Source organism: Nestor notabilis, unplaced genomic scaffold, assembly GCF_000696875.1.
Source record: "Nestor notabilis isolate BGI_N333 unplaced genomic scaffold, ASM69687v1 scaffold13924, whole genome shotgun sequence".
Lineage (NCBI taxonomy): Eukaryota > Metazoa > Chordata > Aves > Psittaciformes > Psittacidae > Nestor > Nestor notabilis.
This window is the reverse complement of record NW_009925595.1, coordinates 94920-115936: the sequence shown is the minus strand read 5'-3', so window position 1 is coordinate 115936 and position 21017 is coordinate 94920. Positions and strand designations below refer to the sequence as shown.

General features: G+C 37.6%; 1 protein-coding gene across 1 annotated transcript in view; it reads right to left on the bottom strand.

Annotated features, from left to right (window-relative positions):
- The window catches only part of ABCA13 (ATP-binding cassette, sub-family A (ABC1), member 13), a gene marked incomplete at its 3' end in the record, with an annotated part of 141259 nt that overhangs the window by 45006 nt on the left and 75236 nt on the right, over positions 1–21017 (bottom strand). Inside the window, exons 34-38 of the mRNA XM_010013136.1 lie at positions 20080–20298; positions 17603–17799; positions 16677–16834; positions 16002–16232; positions 8718–8808 (exon numbers count right to left, since the gene is read on the bottom strand). Of these exons, the coding sequence (XP_010011438.1) occupies positions 8718–8808; positions 16002–16232; positions 16677–16834; positions 17603–17799; positions 20080–20298 (896 nt within the window). The remainder of the gene's footprint in view (positions 1–8717; positions 8809–16001; positions 16233–16676; positions 16835–17602; positions 17800–20079; positions 20299–21017) is intronic.

Sequence of the window (21017 nt, the reverse complement as noted above, 5' to 3'; positions counted from 1 at the left end):
CCAACCAATCTGTGCATAGCATTCTATTAGAAGGTATACTTCCTTCATTTTCTTACATATTTGTTTACTCATTATAAAAATAAGTATGAAGTTGGTTTGTTTTTTTTTTTTCAGGAGGATTTTTAGGACTGATTTTCATGTAGGGCCTTTGAATAAAAGTCGTTTTGTGTGAGGTATAAAGGGAATGCCTCTAGTCTATGTTTCATACTATGGTTGAATCTTGCTTATATGGAATAGAGTCATGAGTTGTCTCCATACAGGTCAGAACAACCTGCATTTTGGATTTGTTTTGTTTTTACAGTTGTTTTTTTAGTGTTTGTTTATTTTTTTTTCCACAAAACATTATGACATAATCTGAAAAACGTATTGTGCAACACACAACGTATGTCAATTTGTTGACAAATAAATGAGCTGCAGCCTTTCTGTTGTTGTTGCTGGGAGAGAAGGAATGGATTATATGATTAATTTTCCAGTCATGGTTTCATATGAAATACAACTGATTGATAAAAACACTTTAAGCACCAATCTAAAATACTCCACTTGCACACTGATGCACCTTAACCCTGCCTTCCACAGGGTAGCTTGGGGATGACTAGTAAACTAAGAAAGAATTAAAACCAGGACTAATTTTTGGGTACTGAATAACCCAACTGAAAAGAATACATTATAATTATCAAAGTAAACTGAATAGAATACACGATCTAGGTTCCCAAGAGCTCATTAAATGCAGCAAATGACTACCCCAAAAAGATTTATTCCTACCTCCCAACCTCTCCAACTTTTGTACAGGTTACTAGGTGAACCTGAGCAGAGCCCATCTGAATCTACCTCTTCCTAGAACAGTTCAGCAACAGAGTATGCTGTTGCAAAAATCTACGAAAGAGTCAGGACAGGACATTTTTAGAGGAAGCAAGAATCCAACTACTGATTTTTTCCAGACATATCATAGTCTCATTTGCATTACAAATATCACCCTTTAATTTCAAAACCTTGCAATTTTTTACAAAGTTGGAACATACTATTACCTGTATTATACAAATAGGTGAGCACCATTGAATGCAAGCCAAATATTTTTTAGCAATTATACAAATTAGATAGAAACTAAAAAATTAGATCCCCATTTTCCTTTACATTTTCACAAACATCCATGACTATTTATAGTAGATATTATAAATCTATTATACGAAGTATTAATTTATCTATCTATAATGCCATACAAAATACAAAGATAAGCCAGCCTCTTGAATTTGCATATAACTAAAACTGAAAGGGACTTAGCTTTTCCTGGCTGTTTTAACCTTCTACTTAATGCAAGAATACCCAGTCTCATACCACTGTAAAAATCCATTAAGCTTTTTTATCACTTATATCAAAATAACAGAAAATCCTCTAAAAGGAGAAAGACCACACCATGCACCAGCACCTCATGTATGGTAATAGATAAGAATTTTAGAACAGATGTGCGTCACAGCCACTCTGTATTTTAAAGGAAGATCTGAGGAAGCAAAAGAGTCCAAATGGCATTTAGCAAAGTAGTTAGAAAGTCATTGAACTGAGACCTCTGTTTTTAATTTATGGATATGATTTATAATCTCGCCTTCCCAAACCTATTTGTCTGTTTTATCTACTCATTGCATTCAGCCTTAAAATGACTGCAAGCTGTCACATGTAGTGAGAATCTGGGGGAGGGTTATCCTTACTATTACGTTATAGGGTGTCGAGACAGGGCTTGTCTTTAGGTTATGTTTCCAAGATACTGCTGCTGGTATAATAAACAATAATAGCCACCATAACAGCTAGGAAAAATAGCACCCTAGTTGCTACTGAAGCATTAGCTGATGTCAAAACACCACTTGTTTTTACTAGTATGAAAATGAATAAACATGCAGCCAAACAGAAACTTGGCTTGCAACACTTTCAGGGAATGGTACAAGCACTTCCTCTGGGTATAAAAATTTTCAATCAAGGGAAATAATTTTTAGTACAAAATAGTCAGTTTTCTTCTCTCCAGTAAGAAGCACAGAAGTAGTGCATGAGCATAAAGAAATGGGAAACAATGGTGCTGCCTTCCTATCTGTTAACCTACAGAACCCAAAAAGAACCAAAAAGGGCTGTTACAATGACAACCGAGCTGATTTGATGAACAACCACCCAAATTAGTCCACCTAAACTAGTCTGGTTCTGATGAAAGAGGAGAACATATTGCTGAGTGCACTGTTCCCATCATTTGTAGAAATAGGGTTTATAAATACAGCGTGACCAGCAAGTCAAAGGAGGTGATCCTGCCCCTCTACTCTGCTCTTGTGAGACCTCACTTGGAGTATTGTGTACAGTTCTGGTGTCCTCAACATAAAAAGGACATGGAGCTGTTGGAGCAAGTCCAGAGGAGGGCCACGAGGATGATAAGAGGACAAAAAGCTGAACAGCAAGTGGATCAGCTTCTTGGCACTGTAAGAGTACCTCTTCTAGAAAACAGCTCTTTCCATTGATTTTGTAATAGCCCTCTGATGTCTACACCTTTCTAACTAAGAGCCCAAGATATCTATACTGTGGATGAAAAGTGGAAAAGGACCAGGCATCCACCACAACCAAATTAAGTGGTAGGGAAAATGTTTGGATGACAGAAGAATGTAGTGGGTGAAAAAAAGTGAAACACAATTTGAGGTAAGTGGGAGAACATAACCATTTGCTTTCAGAAGGATAGGACTTACTGTTATGTGCTTACTGAGAGAACCAATGCATGTAAACCTTAAACAAGATTATATTATTTGAGATCACGTATCTTTTTGTGATTACTGATAGGTAACATTACAAAGATGCTTCATCCTCATTCTATGCTTTAGAGAATCCTGAAAGAGTGGCAAAAGGAAAAAGAAGCAAGATTGAGGAGTATACAGCTAAATAATTGGAAGATGTGAAACTAGGGTTGTGGCATATGTAGAATCACAAGCTTTTCTGCAAGAAATTAATCAAAACAACAATAAAAAAGATGAAGGAAAATATAATGCATCCAAGATAATGGAAGACTGAGGTGCTGTATATTCTCCTTATCAGTAGTTGGCAAAAATCTGAAAATTTTAATATCAGTCTTCATGTCAGCAGCCACTTCTAAACTGGCTAGCAAGTAGCAACTGCTACTTACTGTCCAGTTTTCTACTCAGAAATCAAGTTTCATTTTGCAAGGTGGAGCACTGAAATAATTCTTAGAGCCTTTTAAGAGAATGTTACAGGGAAGTAAAAGAAGAGAGTTCCACTTAAAAACTTATGTTGTGATATAACTTCAAACATATTATAACAAATACTCTGTCAACCTTCATTTCGTACTTATGAGGAATTCAATTTGTCATAATGTATTAAAAGCTCCTCTCTAAGAAGAGAAGAAACCACTTGATCACCTATCAATAGACATCAAATTCCACTCACATGCAGAAATCAATAACACCTTTTATTGTAGCGTATTTTCTGCAAAGGCCCCAGGCTTGTGTCAAACGCATCAGGAGTTGGAACATACTAACTGCAGGGTAGACTGACTTCAACTGTTAACCTGTAGGAGAAGTGCCTGCCTTTAGCTTCCAGCTATTTGTTTCTCTTAATTCTTCCTTTATTCTATTTATCACTTCTGACCCCATAAAACTTAGAACTATACCCTAATAGACAGTATTCGCCAGGGATTAAAAAAAACAAAAAAGTTTGACTTTTTTAAGCAAACCACTTCTCCATCTTTTATTCCATAAACTACATTAACTGACCACTGACAGTGCCTTTATAAGGACTTACAAGGACTTCATCTCCAGCCTCCAGTATTAACTCTTCTCTGTTCAACTTCCAAATTCTCAGCTTTCCTTAAAGACATTCAAACTTAAAAACATGGACACAAAAGTTGTACATGCTATTGTAACATCAGTCTCATCAATTTTGTGCTGATAGTCAAAATGACCTCTTCACATCCTTTTGTACATTAAATTGAAACATAAATCATCTCAGCTATACTGTCTAAAAATGCCTTTTTGCTAAGATTAGCAGGCAACTTTCAAAGTCAATGTTTTCTAGGATATTACTCCACATTACATAGACTGCCCAGCATTTAGCTTAATTAAACCACATTTTATTTAGAATAGATTCAGCTTTTCAAGTGCTCTAAGTCACTCTTTAGGAATGACTCATTAGCATTCTACCAATACCTTGCAGCAGTCCCCTTTTTAATTTTTTTCCATAAGCAAGGTTATATATACTTCAGTATCCCTGATGATAATAATCCAAAGGCAGAGCTGAAACCCAGTTAAAATTCACTGAAGGCTCTGCAGTGTGATGTTTTACTATCGATGACTGCTTTTTTCAGATACAATTGCTGAACTAAATTAGCTTTCAGATGTGCTTTATTAAGTAGTGTATGTTGTTGATCTCTTCAATCCTAATAGGAGCAATGTAATATTTTGCCCCAAATCCTTTAAAATGGCTAATAACAGCTGCAGCTGTTTCAGAGAAAGGTGTAAGCAACCATAAAAATTAGTTATGCATCAACCTGCTTCCACTCTAACACTCTCAGTGGCTAATTTATTGAAGAAGTTGAAAGACATTTAGTAATGTAATTTTTTACTGTGTGAAAAATATAATTTTATCCATTTTGAATTTTCTACAGTTTAGTTTTCACTATATCTGAGGTTCCAACTGCATTTTCCTGCCAGAAGAGATTATACTCAAAGTTGGTAACTTCCAAAAATCTCCAAGATGTAGAATGTTACAAAATTGATTTGCCTCTTTAGCAAGATATCTGCATATTTCAACTTAGCAGCACTGGTCCCTTAATGATCCAATGAGCTCATTCTCCAGTCTATTGCTTGTTTTTGCATACACTCAGAATATTCTGTTATTTATCCACGGTTAACTAGTCACCCTTTATACTTTCTCTTATCTCTCCTGATAATTTGTGTACACAGACTGCTTGCTGTAGTTTATGATACTTTTATAGGACTCCATAGGGTTGGCTTCTCCATTTTCTCAAGGCTATTTGGCTCCAATGATCTTGTCATGCAGTTACCGCAATCTCAGTCCAACTTTTTTTCTGCATGCTCTGTATATATCTACAAAACAATAACCATCAATTGTGTGCCTCAGCTGTGTAGAAATTAATTATGCATGTTTTTATTGTAATATATGCATGTATTATGCCTGCATTCATAGGCATTTCCTGACTTAAAATTGTTAACAGTTCTCACCAAAAGGTGAGTCTTATTCCAAGTTTTTTTAATTGGAATAAACTAAATATTATGAGTTAACCTTCCACAGAGAAAATTTAACCCACTGGAAATTACAAAGTATGCTTTGTTTCTTAAAATTACCAATATTGGAATTGTTACTTAATTTAATGAATGGACTGCTATTTAATATTTGCATTCAGAAATGGGTCAAATAATTCTGAGTTTATTTTACGTGTATGTGGTGTGTTGATGCTGGCCAGCAGCTAAGCACCCCACAGCTGCTAGCTCACCCTTTGTCTGCCAGCAGGATGGGGGAGAGACTAAGAAGAGAGCAACCAAGAAAACTTGTGAAGGAAAAAAGAAGGGAAAAAAAAACAAAACAAAACAAAGCAAAACAAAAAACCCCAAAACCTTAAAACAACCAAACAACAAAAAATCCCAAGGAATGCAAAGGTAATCATTTGAGTCTGGTAGCAATGGCTCAGCTATCCAGGTCATGTGCTCTCCCAGCTTCTTGCTCACACTCAGCCTTACCACAGGGAGGAGAGGCAGAATGGGAAAAAGAGCATTGACACTGCAAGCACTGCTCAGCAATAACCAAAACACTGGTCTACTACTAACACTGTTTTAGTCACAAATCCGAAGTACAGCACCATAAGGGCTGTTTTGTGAAAAATTAATGCCATTCCAGTCAGACCCAATATAATAAGACACTGTAAAATATAACCAGAAATTATCAAACTCCAACTTTGGTGAGATGCTGTCATATTTTGCTGAAGTGATGGCTCTTGCCTGGTTTTGGCACTGGTCATCAGCCTAAATCATGTACTGATTTTTTGTAGTTTCATTTAAGAAGGGACATGTATGCTGCTCTTGTCTGGGAGACAAGAAACGACATTTTGGTTTCTACGCTGTCCTGAAGCCTCAGGAGCTGAGTACCAGTAAAGATAGACAATACTTCTGCTTGTGCTCAGATCCATGCTCTGTCAAAGCAGCTCTCTAGTCCAAATTCCTTTACAAATCAAATAGCAGCATCCTGTGATCTTCTCAATAACCCAGCTGTTTGCTCCAGGGGATTTTGAAAATTCATTTGACTACTTTGACAACAGAAAGTTTAACTGCCTTTGAATGTGCTTTCAAAGACAAAGTTATACAGGTCAAGCTATTGTCCACGGAGTATTCAGTTTAGCTTTGACAATGATGGATACCTTTCATGACCATTTCCCAGATCCCTTATGCCTACACTTCACAACTGTCCTTAATGATGAATGACAGTCATCTGCAACGAATGACAATTTTCCACTACACTCAATACACTCATCCCCAAAGATGCAGCATTATCATTACATTTTCTTGCTATAATTTACCAGACTGAAATACTAGAGTCTCTGATTACTAGATTCTTTATTAATGTAATAACTTGAACAAATACTAAGTTATGTGTTTTGAAATGCAGATGGTGAAAGATATGAAATTGTTAGGCACAGCATATTCTGTTTTCACTACTTTAGGAACCATAAATATTACTCTAAGGAAAATGCAACGTGAAGATGACAGACTGTTTTAATTTGAAATTGGTTTGGGTATCCTAGCTGAGCCTTGAAAAAAATACACAATTGATGGTTGTAAAATAAAGGGATGTTCAAAACTGTATTGTAATGGAAGTCATCTTCTCACCAGTCAGTGGGGGTTTTTGCTATATAGTTACATCTTCATTGATTCAACAGGGACTGAAATAGTCCAGCAAAAAGACCCTCTGAAAAACTCATCAAGTCTTTGTACTTTGGGAGAAAAGTTCTCAGGCCACAATTCTTGGCACTGATTACTCATTACTGGCAGATTGTCGTGGTTTAAGCCCAGCCGGCAACTTGGAACCACGCAGCCGCTCGCTCACACCCCCCTCCCCCCCTTCTTTCCTCCCCCCACTCCTGGAGGGATGGGGAGGAGAATCAGAGGAATGTAACTCCCACGGGTTGAGATAACAGCACTCCAGTAACTAAGGTATAATACAAACCACTACTGCTAACACCAGTAATAATGATAAGAGGAATAACAAGGGAAAAGGACACAACCGCTCACCACCCGCCAACCAATACCCAGCCCGACCCGAGAAGCGATCTGGGCCTTCCGGGTAACTCCCCCCAGTTTCTATACTGGGCATGACGTGCTGTGGTATGGAATAGCCCTTTGGCCAGTTTGGGTCAGGTGTCCTGTCTCTGCTTCCTCCTGGCTTCCCCTCCTCCCTGGCAGAGCATGAGACTGAGAAAGTCCTTGATCAGAGTAAACATTACTTAGCAACAACTAAAAACATCGGTGTTATCAGCGTTGTTCCCAGACTGAAAGTCAAAAACACAGCACTGCACCAGCTACTAAGAAGGAGAAAAAATGACTGCTGTAGCTGAACCCAGGACACAGATCCAACTGAATTTATCTTAACAACGAACAGAAGCTTGGTTCAAAATTATTATTTCCATTACTGTAACAATAAAGGTCTTCAGTCACAGACCAGAACCTCTCTATGACTGTGTTCTATAGAAACAAAATAAGAAGGACTGCACATGAAGTTGTGAACACCCCTGGAAGTGTTCAAGGGCAGATTGGACGGAGCTTTGAGCAACCTGGTCTAGTGGAAGGTGTCCTTGCCCATGGCAGGGCATTGGAACTAAATGATCTTCAAGGTCCCTTCCAACCCAAATCATTCTGTGATTCTATGATATAGAATAAAATGTTTGACATCTAACTGAAGAAGAGTATAACCTAGATATAAACCCTCAAATAGAAAGGAACCTGCTAAATATAGAAGCATGAGAATCCCAGGACCAGTGAGAAAATGTTGATCAGCTTGGCAGACGCTGGTTTTAGAGAACTTGAGTCTTGCATTTTGCAAGGTATCACTTTAGTAATTTGTATAAGAAGCTTCCTAAGGTTTCAGAAATGTTAATGAGGAGCTCCTCCAAGGCTTGCAGGGCAGGAAAATGAAAAGCATGAAGGAAATGGTTTTAAAACAAGCAAGCATGGAAGGGAACCTGAAATAACATGCCACTTGAGAGGACAAATGATCTTCTACTACATTGGGCAACAGCTTTTATTTATTTTTTTATTTACACATAGATGGAGATGAATACATCTTTCTAATAGCTTCCAGATTTTATATCTGTGGTATACTTCAGTAGTATTTATCCATTGTCAGTATGAGTCAAAATATTTTTTTGTCAGGGTCTTCTAGTAGGAAGCAGTATGTTAATGTTTGTGTTCACGTTTATACATAGCAGAATGGTGGAAAGGCATCTGCAATGTGCTACAGAGGTGAATAGGTGAATCACAGTGCACATGAAAACTTACTACCCAAGGCAGATCACATTACACAGACCAAAAAAAAAGAATTACTAGATGATATCAGGCAGTATTCTCAATCTGCTTGTGCATTCCTCAACTTTGGGAATTTTGTGCATGTTTACCTATGTATTTGTGATCTTTATAAATCTGGCTGCTTCAGAAGGTACCTAATTTTATACTTACAAGATGATTCAGCACCATTTGTATGGTCCAGGTGTGCTGCGTGTGGAACATCAGGCATCTTCTCTGAGTCCTGCAGTAGCTTCAGAAACACCTTTCATGAAACAGGAAAAAAATAAATTAAAATCCATTTTCTAAAAACTACTTTATCTATCCCAAACCATCCAGATTGTCAGATATTAGTAGTGGCTGCTGTAGCCACCCTCCCAGAATATGACTATAAAATTAGTCAAGCTGTCCAGTGGAGGAATCCTGAGGATAAGGGGAAACAAATAAATGCCAATAGATGCAAAAGCACATATGAAAAGTATTGTTGGCCAATGCACACTACTGTCTGCAAAGATTTTTCGATAGACTGGCTGCCCTTGGTTGATTTTTTTATGCTCCTAAACTGTGGTATATTATGGAACTCAGTTACTGCTGTTTTTACCAAGGGCATGTTGACAGCTTCAAGTCTCTTCTGATAAACTAGAAGTCTGTGGGCACAACTGGAACTGCTACCAAAGAGATCTACTTGTACCAGAACTAAATATAACATACAAAATCATACAGAACCAAGAATCCAGAGAGCGCTGGGAAGGGTCCATAGATTTATGCAAGCATATGGGCTATAATGTTATTGAAAGACTTTTAAAGAGCAACGAAATCATCAGGCATAGTCAACATCAACAAACTCTTGTCTAACTAATATTATAGGAAAACTGGGCAACAATGTATGTTTTGTAGCAAAACCGTCAGCATTCATATCCCAAATTGGGAGAACATGATAGGAACCTGTTACCTAAAATTACCATAGAAAAAAAATGAAATTATTTTTTATAAAAGTACCAATCTAAAAAGCTGTACTGGAGTTAAATTGTAAGGATTGAATCTTCCTAGGCAGCGGGACACACATCAGAAGGGTTTTAAAGGTAACATTAAAAAAAAAAAACAAAAAACCCAGAAGAATTTACTAACTGTATAATCATAAGATCTGTTTAAATGGTATATACACTTTGCCAAATAGATTTGTGCTTGACCTGTTGCTTCTTGCTTAGTCCTGTTTCACAGTTCTGCCCACATAACATCCTTTGAATTTCATAGAGATGTATTTAATTCATCAGTCCTTCAGCCTTGCAGAAGCTTGGAACAGCTTTCATAGGGAGTCAGTTACTAATGCTTACCTCATTTCTTGTAAGCTCAGGTGAAAAATAAAATTAACATTTTTTTATCTTAACCTGAACTACAAGTTAAACAGTGATCTAGATATTTCAGATAAAAAGAAAAGAAAAATTAACAGAGCATCTCTAATTAAACAGCAAAAGTACAACTAAGTTTTGCTTTCTTTTGATTAAAGCCGCCTCCTTCTTTTTAATGTCTGTTTGGCTTGAGCTCCAAGACAGATTATAATGACAGTGCAAATTTCAGAAATCATTAAGAAACTATTTATTTCTTCCCACAAAAGAACCTGAGAACCTGATAGCACTTATAACAAAAAATTCCTTGTTTTCAAGGAGCTTATACAATAGAAAATAAAAATGGTCAATGTGAAGTACTTTATAGCTGCAGAAAGATATTTCTTGACTTGCTAAGGTCTGACTGTTACAATAACCATATTTTGTGTAGTCAATGTAATTGCTATTTAACAGTGATTATTGATTGCACTTGTTACCTGCCAACTTTCAGGGAACACTTTTGGTCATTAATAACTGCAAGGACAGAAGAAATTAATACCTCCCGACATTTTTATGTTAGACTCTGAAGGGAAATGCTAACTGCCCAAAGTCACATTCTAATTTGTTGCCTTGGACCTGCTTGCTGATGGTTCCTCTGCACACCAGTGCCATCAAGCAAACTGAAGTGAACCAGCTAAAACGACAAAGGAATTGATCCTCTCTGGCTAGGACGAAGGCTACACTAGAAAGTGTTGCCTGCATATACTCAATTCAGTGTCAAAATCCCTGCAAGGGGCTGCAGACAGACTTTTTCTTCTTTAATGACTTAAAGAAAGAATGCAACTATGCCTTAGGAAAGAAACAAAACCACCAAACATTTTTCTAATACCGACTGTGTCCATTGTAGCTTCACTGACACAGCTGTTCTGACAGATCTCTAAAGACAGGCGGCCACCCACACTGCCCAGTCTTCCCCACAGTATCCAGACAGTTCTCAAACGTTCCATTAAGCATGGGAATCATCAGGGACTAGGTTGTACAGGGACATGATAAATTATCTAATGGTGCACAGGATATTGTGGACAGAAGTAGTATTAGCCTAACAATGTTATTAGCAGAGTAAGTACCCTCCAAAACACACAGATCTGGAAAAGTCAGGATTAGACATAATGACAGAGACACAATGTGCTCTTGCCATACCTAAAAGGCTGGATAAATTATCCTAGCCCCTCCTACATGTCTTAGCAATTCCTGCTTAATTTCTGCTATGGCTTGCAAGTCCGTATCTAACCAAGGTGTTTTCCAGATGGCTGTCTGTAGAGGAGAGAACATGTGGAAATAGACATTTCCTGTACCCCTCTAAGCTGTACTAGTCAGCTACTACCTCATTTCTTCCTGATTCTTACTTTGGGACAGCCTCATAAAAACAAGCCTGGTTCTCTGATAGAGTGGCACAGTATCCTTGGCACTTCGCTGCAGTTATCATTCCTAAAATACATCTTCACCTGAAGGGAAAAAGTGCAGAAAACCAAGGTGGCTGAAAGAAAGAGAAAATGAAGAGGGGGGACAAAACCTCCAGAATACCACCTATAGACAGTCCTTTATCATCTAAAAGCGCTGACTGATATTTTAGCAACATTTCTGGGGCCTACTACATTTTCTGTTCACATTGGGTTTATATTATCTTCCAGGCAGTACATGCTGAGCACAGCCTTCCACAGCTATGGGTATGCTTCACTAAGCAGAATGATGCAGAAGCAGTTTTAGAGCCACTCACTGTGGATGACTTAACTGAGGAACTTTTGCAAGAAGGTCAATTGTTATCTGCTAGCCAGGTGTCAAACTTAGATACACACTCACAGAGGGAGACAGACATTTGGCACAGCTCAAAGCCACAGGAAGAAATTGTATGCTTTTGAGGAAAGCGCTTTAAATATGTAAGGAGTAGCATGGCTTACTTCCAGCACTTGCCCCTGCAGGCTGGCTCCATGCCAGGCACTGAAGGACCACCTCAACCACTCCTGGGGATGGAGAGAGCAGGTAGTCATATTGGCTACTGAGAAGGACTGCCCTTCTTGCAAGGAGCAGCCACTGCCCTGGCTGCTTCTTTCAGACCATCAGAGATGGTTAGAACATCCTCCACAAAACAGAATCACATTAGAAGCTACATAGTGTTCTAAACCTAAGCTATTTCAAGAAGGTATACGGCTTTCCCTGGAAAGTTTGGAGCAAACTCTCTGGTCATTTCAAGGAGGAGAATTTAAAGTAGTACGTTATTAACAGGTATTTAGACACACCTTATGTTCCAAAGATGTTTCAATGGTTTTGTTCTCTCCTCAAATCAAAGCAAGAAAGCCATAAGCTTTGAAACCTCCAGGGTTGCCAGAAAGTGAAATATCTTCCATTCAATTTAATTAACCACTCTTCCATCCTCCTTTTAGTTCTACTAACACTCTTTGGATTACAAGTATTATAAAGTACACAAATACAAATGGTTGGAAAACATATTTAAAACCCCAAATGAAGCAAATATATTAATGAGATATAAGGTTTCAGGAGTTGATTTTGTTAGAACTTCATGAATCCTTTGAAGTATGAATGGAAACCTGTTTTCCCTTGAAGAGTATGACTTATAGAGAGTGCAAGTGTCCCTCTGACTGAGAAAGAATAATGCTGACTGTATGAGAGAACAAAAAGAAAAGATAAAATAAAAGTTATAACACATTTCTTCCTTTACAGTCAGAGTCCTTTGTTTCCAGATTGAATTGTTTGAATAGACTAAATAGTGCTATTATGTACTACCCATTTAGTTGCCAATGCAAAGAGGCTTTTTGATAAGAAAATGGAGAATTGAGATTACAACAGTAACTAATGATGAGATGCAGAGATGACAGAAATCACCCCAAATTAATGTATTAAGTCTTCAAGCTGAAGAATGATACATCAATATCTAATACCACCTTTAAACCCTTTTTTTTTAACCTTCCCTGAAGAAAACAGCCAAAAGCAAACTCTCAGCTGAATAACAGATACAGAACACTGAGGAAGCTTCTTGTATTTCACGACAACTTCACACTTAGTTCACACACGCCAGTTCCAAAAAGCTCTATGATGTCCCACAGGGACATAATAAAAAAGGTTCTCAATATATAAATTAATGCACAATCTATGAAGTTAATCACCGAAGAGGATTCTTTTTTATAGCATGTTAATCACCCTACATGATTTGGAAGAAAATAACAATTTTTCAAGAAGCTTTTGACTTGTCTCATAGAATTGTATATCAGGAACATGATTTATAGCACCATGTAACATGTTTATTAAACTTCTGTGATTTATCCCCCTGCCATAGCAAATGCTTGCCATGTTAGCTTTGTGTACTTTGGTCATTTATAAGATAAACACTGAAGAGATGTCTTTTGGTTTCTTTGTTTTTTCCTAAATGACTCAGTTATATAGAGCTTAGCTTCAAAAGAAACCACATACTTGCTGGTAGAGCATTCTTTGGACTGTAGTTTAAAAAACAAGTGTGCAAAACAAGACCATTTATGCTGGTGCAGGGTCCTAAAAACCTATGTTGCAAATCAACATAGTCCTAAAGACGTCTCCCAGTGGACCACTTCAGGATACAGAAGCTCCACATAGTGGCATATTGGTTCAATAAATTTCATGAACAATTGTCATTTTATGTTGACTTGCACTATTTGAGTTCTCTTTGTATTTTTTCCACAGATATGTAAGACAAACAAGTCTAAACTTGCAAAGCAAACCCAGAACTACTGATGCAGTTTCAAATATCTGACCCCATTAATTCCTATGTATAGCTCATGCAGCAAAAATACAATTCAAAAGTGATGTCTGACAGGCTTAAAGTGCATCATTTTCTTTAAAACTCAGAAAGATGAGTAACTTCCCTGAGGGATCTTGTGTTCCAGCTGACCACAGTACTAGATGTGGGAAGATGTCGTGGTTCAAGCCCAGCTGGCAACTTGGAACCACGCAGCCGCTCGCTCACTCCCCACTTACCCTTTCCTTCCTTCCCCTGCTCCCAGGGGGTGGGCGAGGAGAATCAGAGGAATGTGACTCCCACAGGTTGAGATAACAGCTCTCCAGTAACTAAGGTATAATACAAATCACTACTGCTACCAATAATAATGATAAGAGGAATAACAAGGGAAAAGGACACAACCGCTCACCACCCGCCAACCAATACCCAGCCCGACCCGAGCAGCGATCTGGGCCTTCCGGGTAACTCCCCCCAGTTTCTATACTGGGCATGACGTGCTGTGGTATGGAATAGCCCTTTGGCCAGTTTGGGTCAGGTGTCCTGTCTCTGCTTCCTCCCGGCTTCCCCTCCTCCCTGGCAGAGCATGAGACTGAGAGAAGTCCTTGGTCGGAGTAAACATTACTTAGCAACAACTAAAAACATCGGTGTTATCAGCATTGTTCCCAGACTGAAGGTCAAAACCACAGCACTGCACCAGCTACTAAGAAGGAGAAAAAAATGACTGCTGTAGCTGAACCCAGGACACCCATAAGTTGGCTCTTTAAGGAGAAAAGGTAAAACATGGAATTATTAATAGTTTCCAATAGATGGCTCCCAAATTATAAAGGCAATGGCATAGCTGAGAACACATACCAGATCAGTTCACAACCAGCAATTCTATCATATCAAATCCAATATTACAAAGTACAACTAAAAGTGAACCTTAGGCCAGGCCCCAAAGGCAATAAACATCAAAACAGTGAATGCACACTGCAAGTAAGGTATGTCATAACGCTACTCTGATACCAAGTACAACAACTCTAAGAGCAAATAATCAACACTGAGACCAGAGACAGACATTACACTGATGCAATGAATGCTTATAACAAATTCATTTCCACAGAGTCTGGTCAGATCTGTCATTATCTCAACCCTCCATGCCCTACATTGGGCACCGAAAAGGACCATCATGGTTTAAATCCAGCCAGCAAGTGAAGTACCATGCAGCCAGTAGCTCACTCTCTCCAACTGCCCCCTGATAGGATGGTGGGAAGAATTGATAAAAAAGGTAAAACTTGAAGGTTGAGATAAGAAAAGTTTAATAACTGAATTTATTATTGTTCTTCTTATATTTAAATAAATATTATTATTATGAAAAGAGGAGAGAGAGAAATAAAATTCAAAGAAAATAAAACAAGTGATGCACAAAAAAATTTCTCACCAGCTACTGACCGATACCTCCCTGAGCAGCAATCAGCCCCTCCCAGCCAACACCCCACAGTTTATATACTGAGCATGGTATTCTGTGGTATGGAATATGCCTTTGGTTACTTTGGGTCAGCTGTTCTCTCTCCCGGCTTCTTGTGCCCCTTCTCACTGGCAGAGCATGAGACTGAAAAGTATTACTCAGCAACAACTAAAATATCAGATTGTTATCATAATTATTCTCATATTAAAGCCAAAACACAGCAAAGAAGCAGCGTAAGTTTCCTTCTCTGGTCTGTTTGGTATATACACACACAATGTATATATATACTCAAGTAGCGTGTATATATATGTTCATGTATACATATATTTAAGTGTCTTTAATTATACACACAAAGTACTGTTTAGGGATTTTGCCACAAAGTTTTGCTAAGTTCTAAGCTTTACAACTTCATAAATCAAAGTGTTTTCTTAGCAATTCTTTTCTCTGTCCAAAGAGCTACCTGAGCTGAACCTCTAAGGCTTGCAAGTTCAAAGCTCATTCCAACATTAGAGATTTAGGACAACAGCAGTGGTTCTCATGAAATCAATGACACATTGAATTTTCCTTAAGTAAATGAAGAAACTAACATTTAGGAGTTTGAAAACTATTTCTTTGTATCAGATTCTTGAAATAAGTCACAGTAGAGTGAGTGCTGAAATTAACAGTCCCATGAAACTGTAAGATATACATTTTGCCTGACTTTGTTTTGAGGAATTGGATTTTTTTTTGTTTTGTTTTTTTGTTTATCTGTTTGGATGGGGGGGTGTTTGTTTGTTTTGAAAACATGCTTCTCACAACGGAGTGTTATGCAATATGAAAGATACAATCAAGAATAGCTGAAAGCTAATACAGGTTCTTCTAACCAAGAAAATGCCATTATGCAGAAAAACTAGAAGTACCTCTTCCAAGGTGGTGTCAGAAATGCCATAGCCAGTCACATGTAGATGATGCAGGCTTTGATCTAAAGCCTGAAAAAGACTTTTAAAAGAGGTCTTATCTGCCCTTTCTGGAATCACATAGGTCAGCTCAGTCCCACTGTTCTCTTTCAAGAAAGCTTCTGGGATGTGGGTCTGTACAAGAGATGTGATCTGAACAGTATGCTTAGGATCCTGGATTTCAAACACAGAGGGCTATGAGGAAAGAAAGATAATAATACACAAAAAAATTAAATATTACCAGAATAATGGGACTTGGTGGCAGAATTCATATAGGAAAATTTTCAATGATGAAATTGCATTCAACCTGGGACACAGAGACTACTTCCCAGGAATAAAAAACTGTGAGACAAAGCCCTTTTCGACTAAGTATTAAAATTCATCATGTTCAAAGATGTCATTGTGTTCTTCTAAATAATAATAATTATTATAATAGTAATTACTATTATTAATAATAATAATAATATTAGTGCCACCCACACAAAACACCAACAAAGCTAGTAAAAACATGTTTTGCAGGCTCTCTAATAATCTGTATCACATATTACTTCCTGGCAGGGACATACACCTCCCTTAAAATATACACAGACATTACTTGGTAAGCACTATGAAGTTCCCTACAGTACATTTTTAGCATACCTTTTTTGTCAGCGTTAGACTGTGTCCCTGGCCGTATGTTTCTCTGAGATAAGAGGGAGAACCCCAGCACCTCAGCTGGCCACGCTGCAGGATAGCAATGTGATCACTGAGCACCTCTGCCTCATCAAGATGGTGAGTGGTAAAGATCAGTGTGCAACCTGCATCAGAAATATTGGTATATGTTTACAAAACCCGATTTCTAGAGAAACACATCTTGCTTTCATGAGGATCCTTCAACCTTAAGGGAACGTGTTTAAGCTCCCTTCAAAACATAACTGCAAGACAAACAAAATCTGCATTCAGATTTACAGTCTAAGTTAGATTCAGGTCTAAGTTTGCATTGCCTTATACATTGTATGCAATATAAAGCATTACAACTTGAAGCTGTTTTAACAGCGTAAGAGTTACCTTAAAAACACATAACAGCAGTGTCTGTTTCAATGGATCATTCCCTGTGAGTTATTACAGCTAATTGAGTGCTCACTAGCTGAAGAGTTTGCTTCCCACAATCAGGTTTTTACCTTATGGCATTTAAAAATTAATGTAGCAAACTGACTGATGATTCTATTTTCATTAGAAGTATATATGCATGTCTACACAGATATGTGCAAAATCAGAAATGAAAACCAGAAAATAATTTTGAGAAGCTAACAAAAAAGAAAATGGTAAGAGAAGAGAAACTTCAGAGGAGGCTCAAAACTAAGCTCAACCTTCTGTCAGACTGGGCATCCTTCTGTGAGATAGCAGATAATTTTCATAATCTTACTGGGTTGCTTTAAATTTTTCCAGTTTAAAGTTTACCTCTGAAATTAACGTATTTAGTTACTGAATAGCACTACTATTATTCTGAATATCCTGATTAAATTAACTGAAACAGAATTACAAAAAGGAAAGTAAGCAGCAAATTATGCATATAAGGTTTGTACCAGCTTTATACTTCAGAAGAACATTCCAGATGCTACGGCGAGAACATGGATCTACTCCACTGGTGGGCTCATCTAGAACAACTGTCTTTGAGTTTCCAATGAATGAGATAGCAATCGACAGCCTCCTTTTCATTCCCCCAGAAAGAGCTCCAACAGGTTTGTACTGGTGCTGGGATAAATCCACATCTTCCAGAGCGCTGAAGTTCAGAAATGGGAAAAATTTTGAAAAAGTTTCTCCAGTCACAACAAGTCCAGTCAGAGCTGAATTACTGAAAAGTCACTGTAAATAGAAAGTGAAAAAACACTACCTCTGGCATTATACTATTTGGTGACGAGAACGTATAGAGGAATGCGATTATCTCTCTACCTATAAACACTCATCACCACCTGAAATACAAATTCTGGATAAGCATTGTTCAGGAAAGTACTGTGCAGGATAAAAACAGATAATTTTGAAATTAATTCTGATAAAATAAATGCCACTTTCTCCAACAATTTCAGCAAACTAGAGTATAGTCTCTTAAGCCATGGCAAAGCTGGTTATTTCATAACTCAAACAGTGCTTCAGTTTTTGTAGCTACATAACAAATCTTTAAAAATGCCTGAGTTTTTCAGAAATGTATAGTCATTTGAAGTAAATAAGGTAACACTGCTTGCTTTGGGATTCGGTTGGGGTTTTTTTGAAGACATGTTTCTGTCATCTAAACAGATTAGTTATCCCCATGTAGTGTAATACTACCTAATCCAATCTAATCTACTTCCTGTGTTAAGAACTGGGAGATATCTCACAGCCATTGACTTTTCAACTCTTGCCTTGTGACAAACTTGCCTCTGGACAGTGTGTGGAAACATTGTCAACAAAGGCAGCACTGAAAGACCACTGATTTATTTTTCATCACATTGAACATCCACTCATTGACCTAAAAGGTTTCAGTATCTATGAGCCTGGCAAGCAAGACATTAAAGACTCAACAGTCCTAAACTAATCCCCCTAAATCATTTGAATGAATATGCAGTCCGTAAACCATGCCATTTAACCTGAGAGAATTTTTCATTTTAAAGAAAACAGGTTCATATAATTATTGTATAGATATATCCAGGAAAATTATTTTTAATCTCTTTGGAGGCCCTTTTTTTGCTTAATGAAAAGCAAATTTTGTTTCATTGTTTTGTTGCATTTCTAATTTGTCTGAAATATTTTGAAGAATTCATTGCCTTTGAAAAAAATTATTTTTTCTTAGTAACAAGGCCTGTAGAGTCCTGAATATTCTTATATGCCATTAGTATGACAGATTGCTGTTGAAATGACAATTCAGCAGTCTAAGTACAATAAAATACAGGATATCATTTTGCATAAATTTTAAACCAAAACCTATGTTTGGGTTGGGTTTATTGTTCTAGAGTTGTCTCTCTTTTTCTAGAGAGAATGCAGTGTCTCACACCAGAAATTTTTAGATCAAATTTTTAAGTAAAGTTTTTTTCTGATACCAACTAAAAAGGAAAGCCACTTTGCCACAAATGTGTCTGCGTATGCCTAAGTGTACATGTAAGGAGAAATCACATCAACTTGGCAGTTATTTCTGTTGAAGCACGGAAGTGCCCAGTCCTTCACACAGTCTAACATGAAGCAGAAGGTAAATAGAAACTATTTACACTGTCACACTATTAGAAAAACATACATTTTATTCCTGAATTTCAGAAAATAAACCAGTTTGCTACTGGTGAACAAGATCTCACCTTGTATGGTTTACTAGTGGTTTAATATACATGATGGAAAAATGAAGATGATCTAGTCCTGTATCAACAAGTACCAGCCTAAAACTACTAGGAAACATTCTCAACCTGACAAGCGGAAAATCCTCTGAGGTGATGTCAGAGCTCCGGTTTGTTTTTCCTATAGGATTGTTTGTTTTCAAACTCCTTCACTTGTTACACATTTGAAGTCTGTATTCGACAAAGGAAAAAGTTGATGGCCTATTTAAAAAGATTATAACAAGTACTGCCTTTACCTGCCTTTTCTGGTTTTCCAATCCTCCCTTTACTGCAGGTGATGGAAAACAGAATAATAAATACACAGCCAGTGTTGACTTATCTGAAAACTCAGGGTGAAGGCACAGCAGTTTACTATCTGCCTCTCCAGCATGGAGGGAGGTAAGGCAGCCAGCATGAGGCAGGAACTACTACAGCTGCTGGACTACTTACCACCTCCACTCCAGTCATAACATGTTAATTTGAGGGTTCTTTATACCAGGGTTTCAAATATTGACAGTTTCACTACAAATACATTCAAGTAAAGGTTAGAAACTAGTAAATCTATTTTCAAGCCATGACTTCAGAACATGAAGTTCTCATAGAAAACCTGCAGCTTCTATTTGCTTCTACTTGCAATTTTGCTGTAGCACTTTCTTGTTTGACTGTCTTGCAAGAGACATTACCAATTTACTTGGCAGATTTCAACAAATGAAAGAAAAACTTACCCACTGACTTGCTGATTCAACTGTTCCTTTGTCCAGCCAGGTGCCTTCACTGATCCATAAAACAGCAGATGTTCTCGCACAGTTAGTATGTTGAACAGGACATCATATTGTGGGCAAACACCCAGCTCTGTCCTGATGGCAGACAGATCACTACATATGTCCTTTCCATTAATAATAATGGTACCAGAGCTGGGTGGGTACAGACCAGTCAACAATGACCTGATACGAGAAAACAAAAACTTCAGTATCATGTGTAATGACTGTATTACATAGCTCACACTTGGATTGCCCGAGGTACTCAGCTGAGAACAGATACAGAAACACTGCTAAAGTTTTGAGGGTTTGTTTTTTTTTTTTTTAATCTCAACAATCCTTCATTTTCATCCAGAACAAAATAACAAAATCCATTTTTTTTTCCTAGCCAAATACAACAGACCATTGTTTCCTTTTTCACATGTGTATTCTAGCTGAGGACTAATTCCAGATTCTATCCCATCCTGCATCACTGGTTTTATTAAAGTTGATCAGAGTTAACATAAAGGTAGAAATACATAGAGTTCTTAGTTCAGAAATTTTTAAATATCATTTTCATTTTGGTTTTTTTTTTTGTTTCTGGTCAATGCCTAGAAGGAAGTCTCTTGCAACCTCCAGGAACAAAGCTCGAAACCCCATAAAACTCCATGCTCTCTGAGTGATAGGAGTACGCATGGAATGCCAGAAAAGAACACTTTCCTGAGATGTTTTCAACTCCACAACTAGACATGCCTAGCTCCTACTTAAACTGCTCCTGGACTATTACATCATGTTTCAGTGGCACAGAGGACTCAGTTCTTTATTCATTATATTGCTTTTGTCGTAGATGTAGAGCCTTTGCTTTCCATGTGCTTTGGAGAGTTTATCAAATATTTATTTCGGGAGAAAAAAAAAAAAAAAAAAAC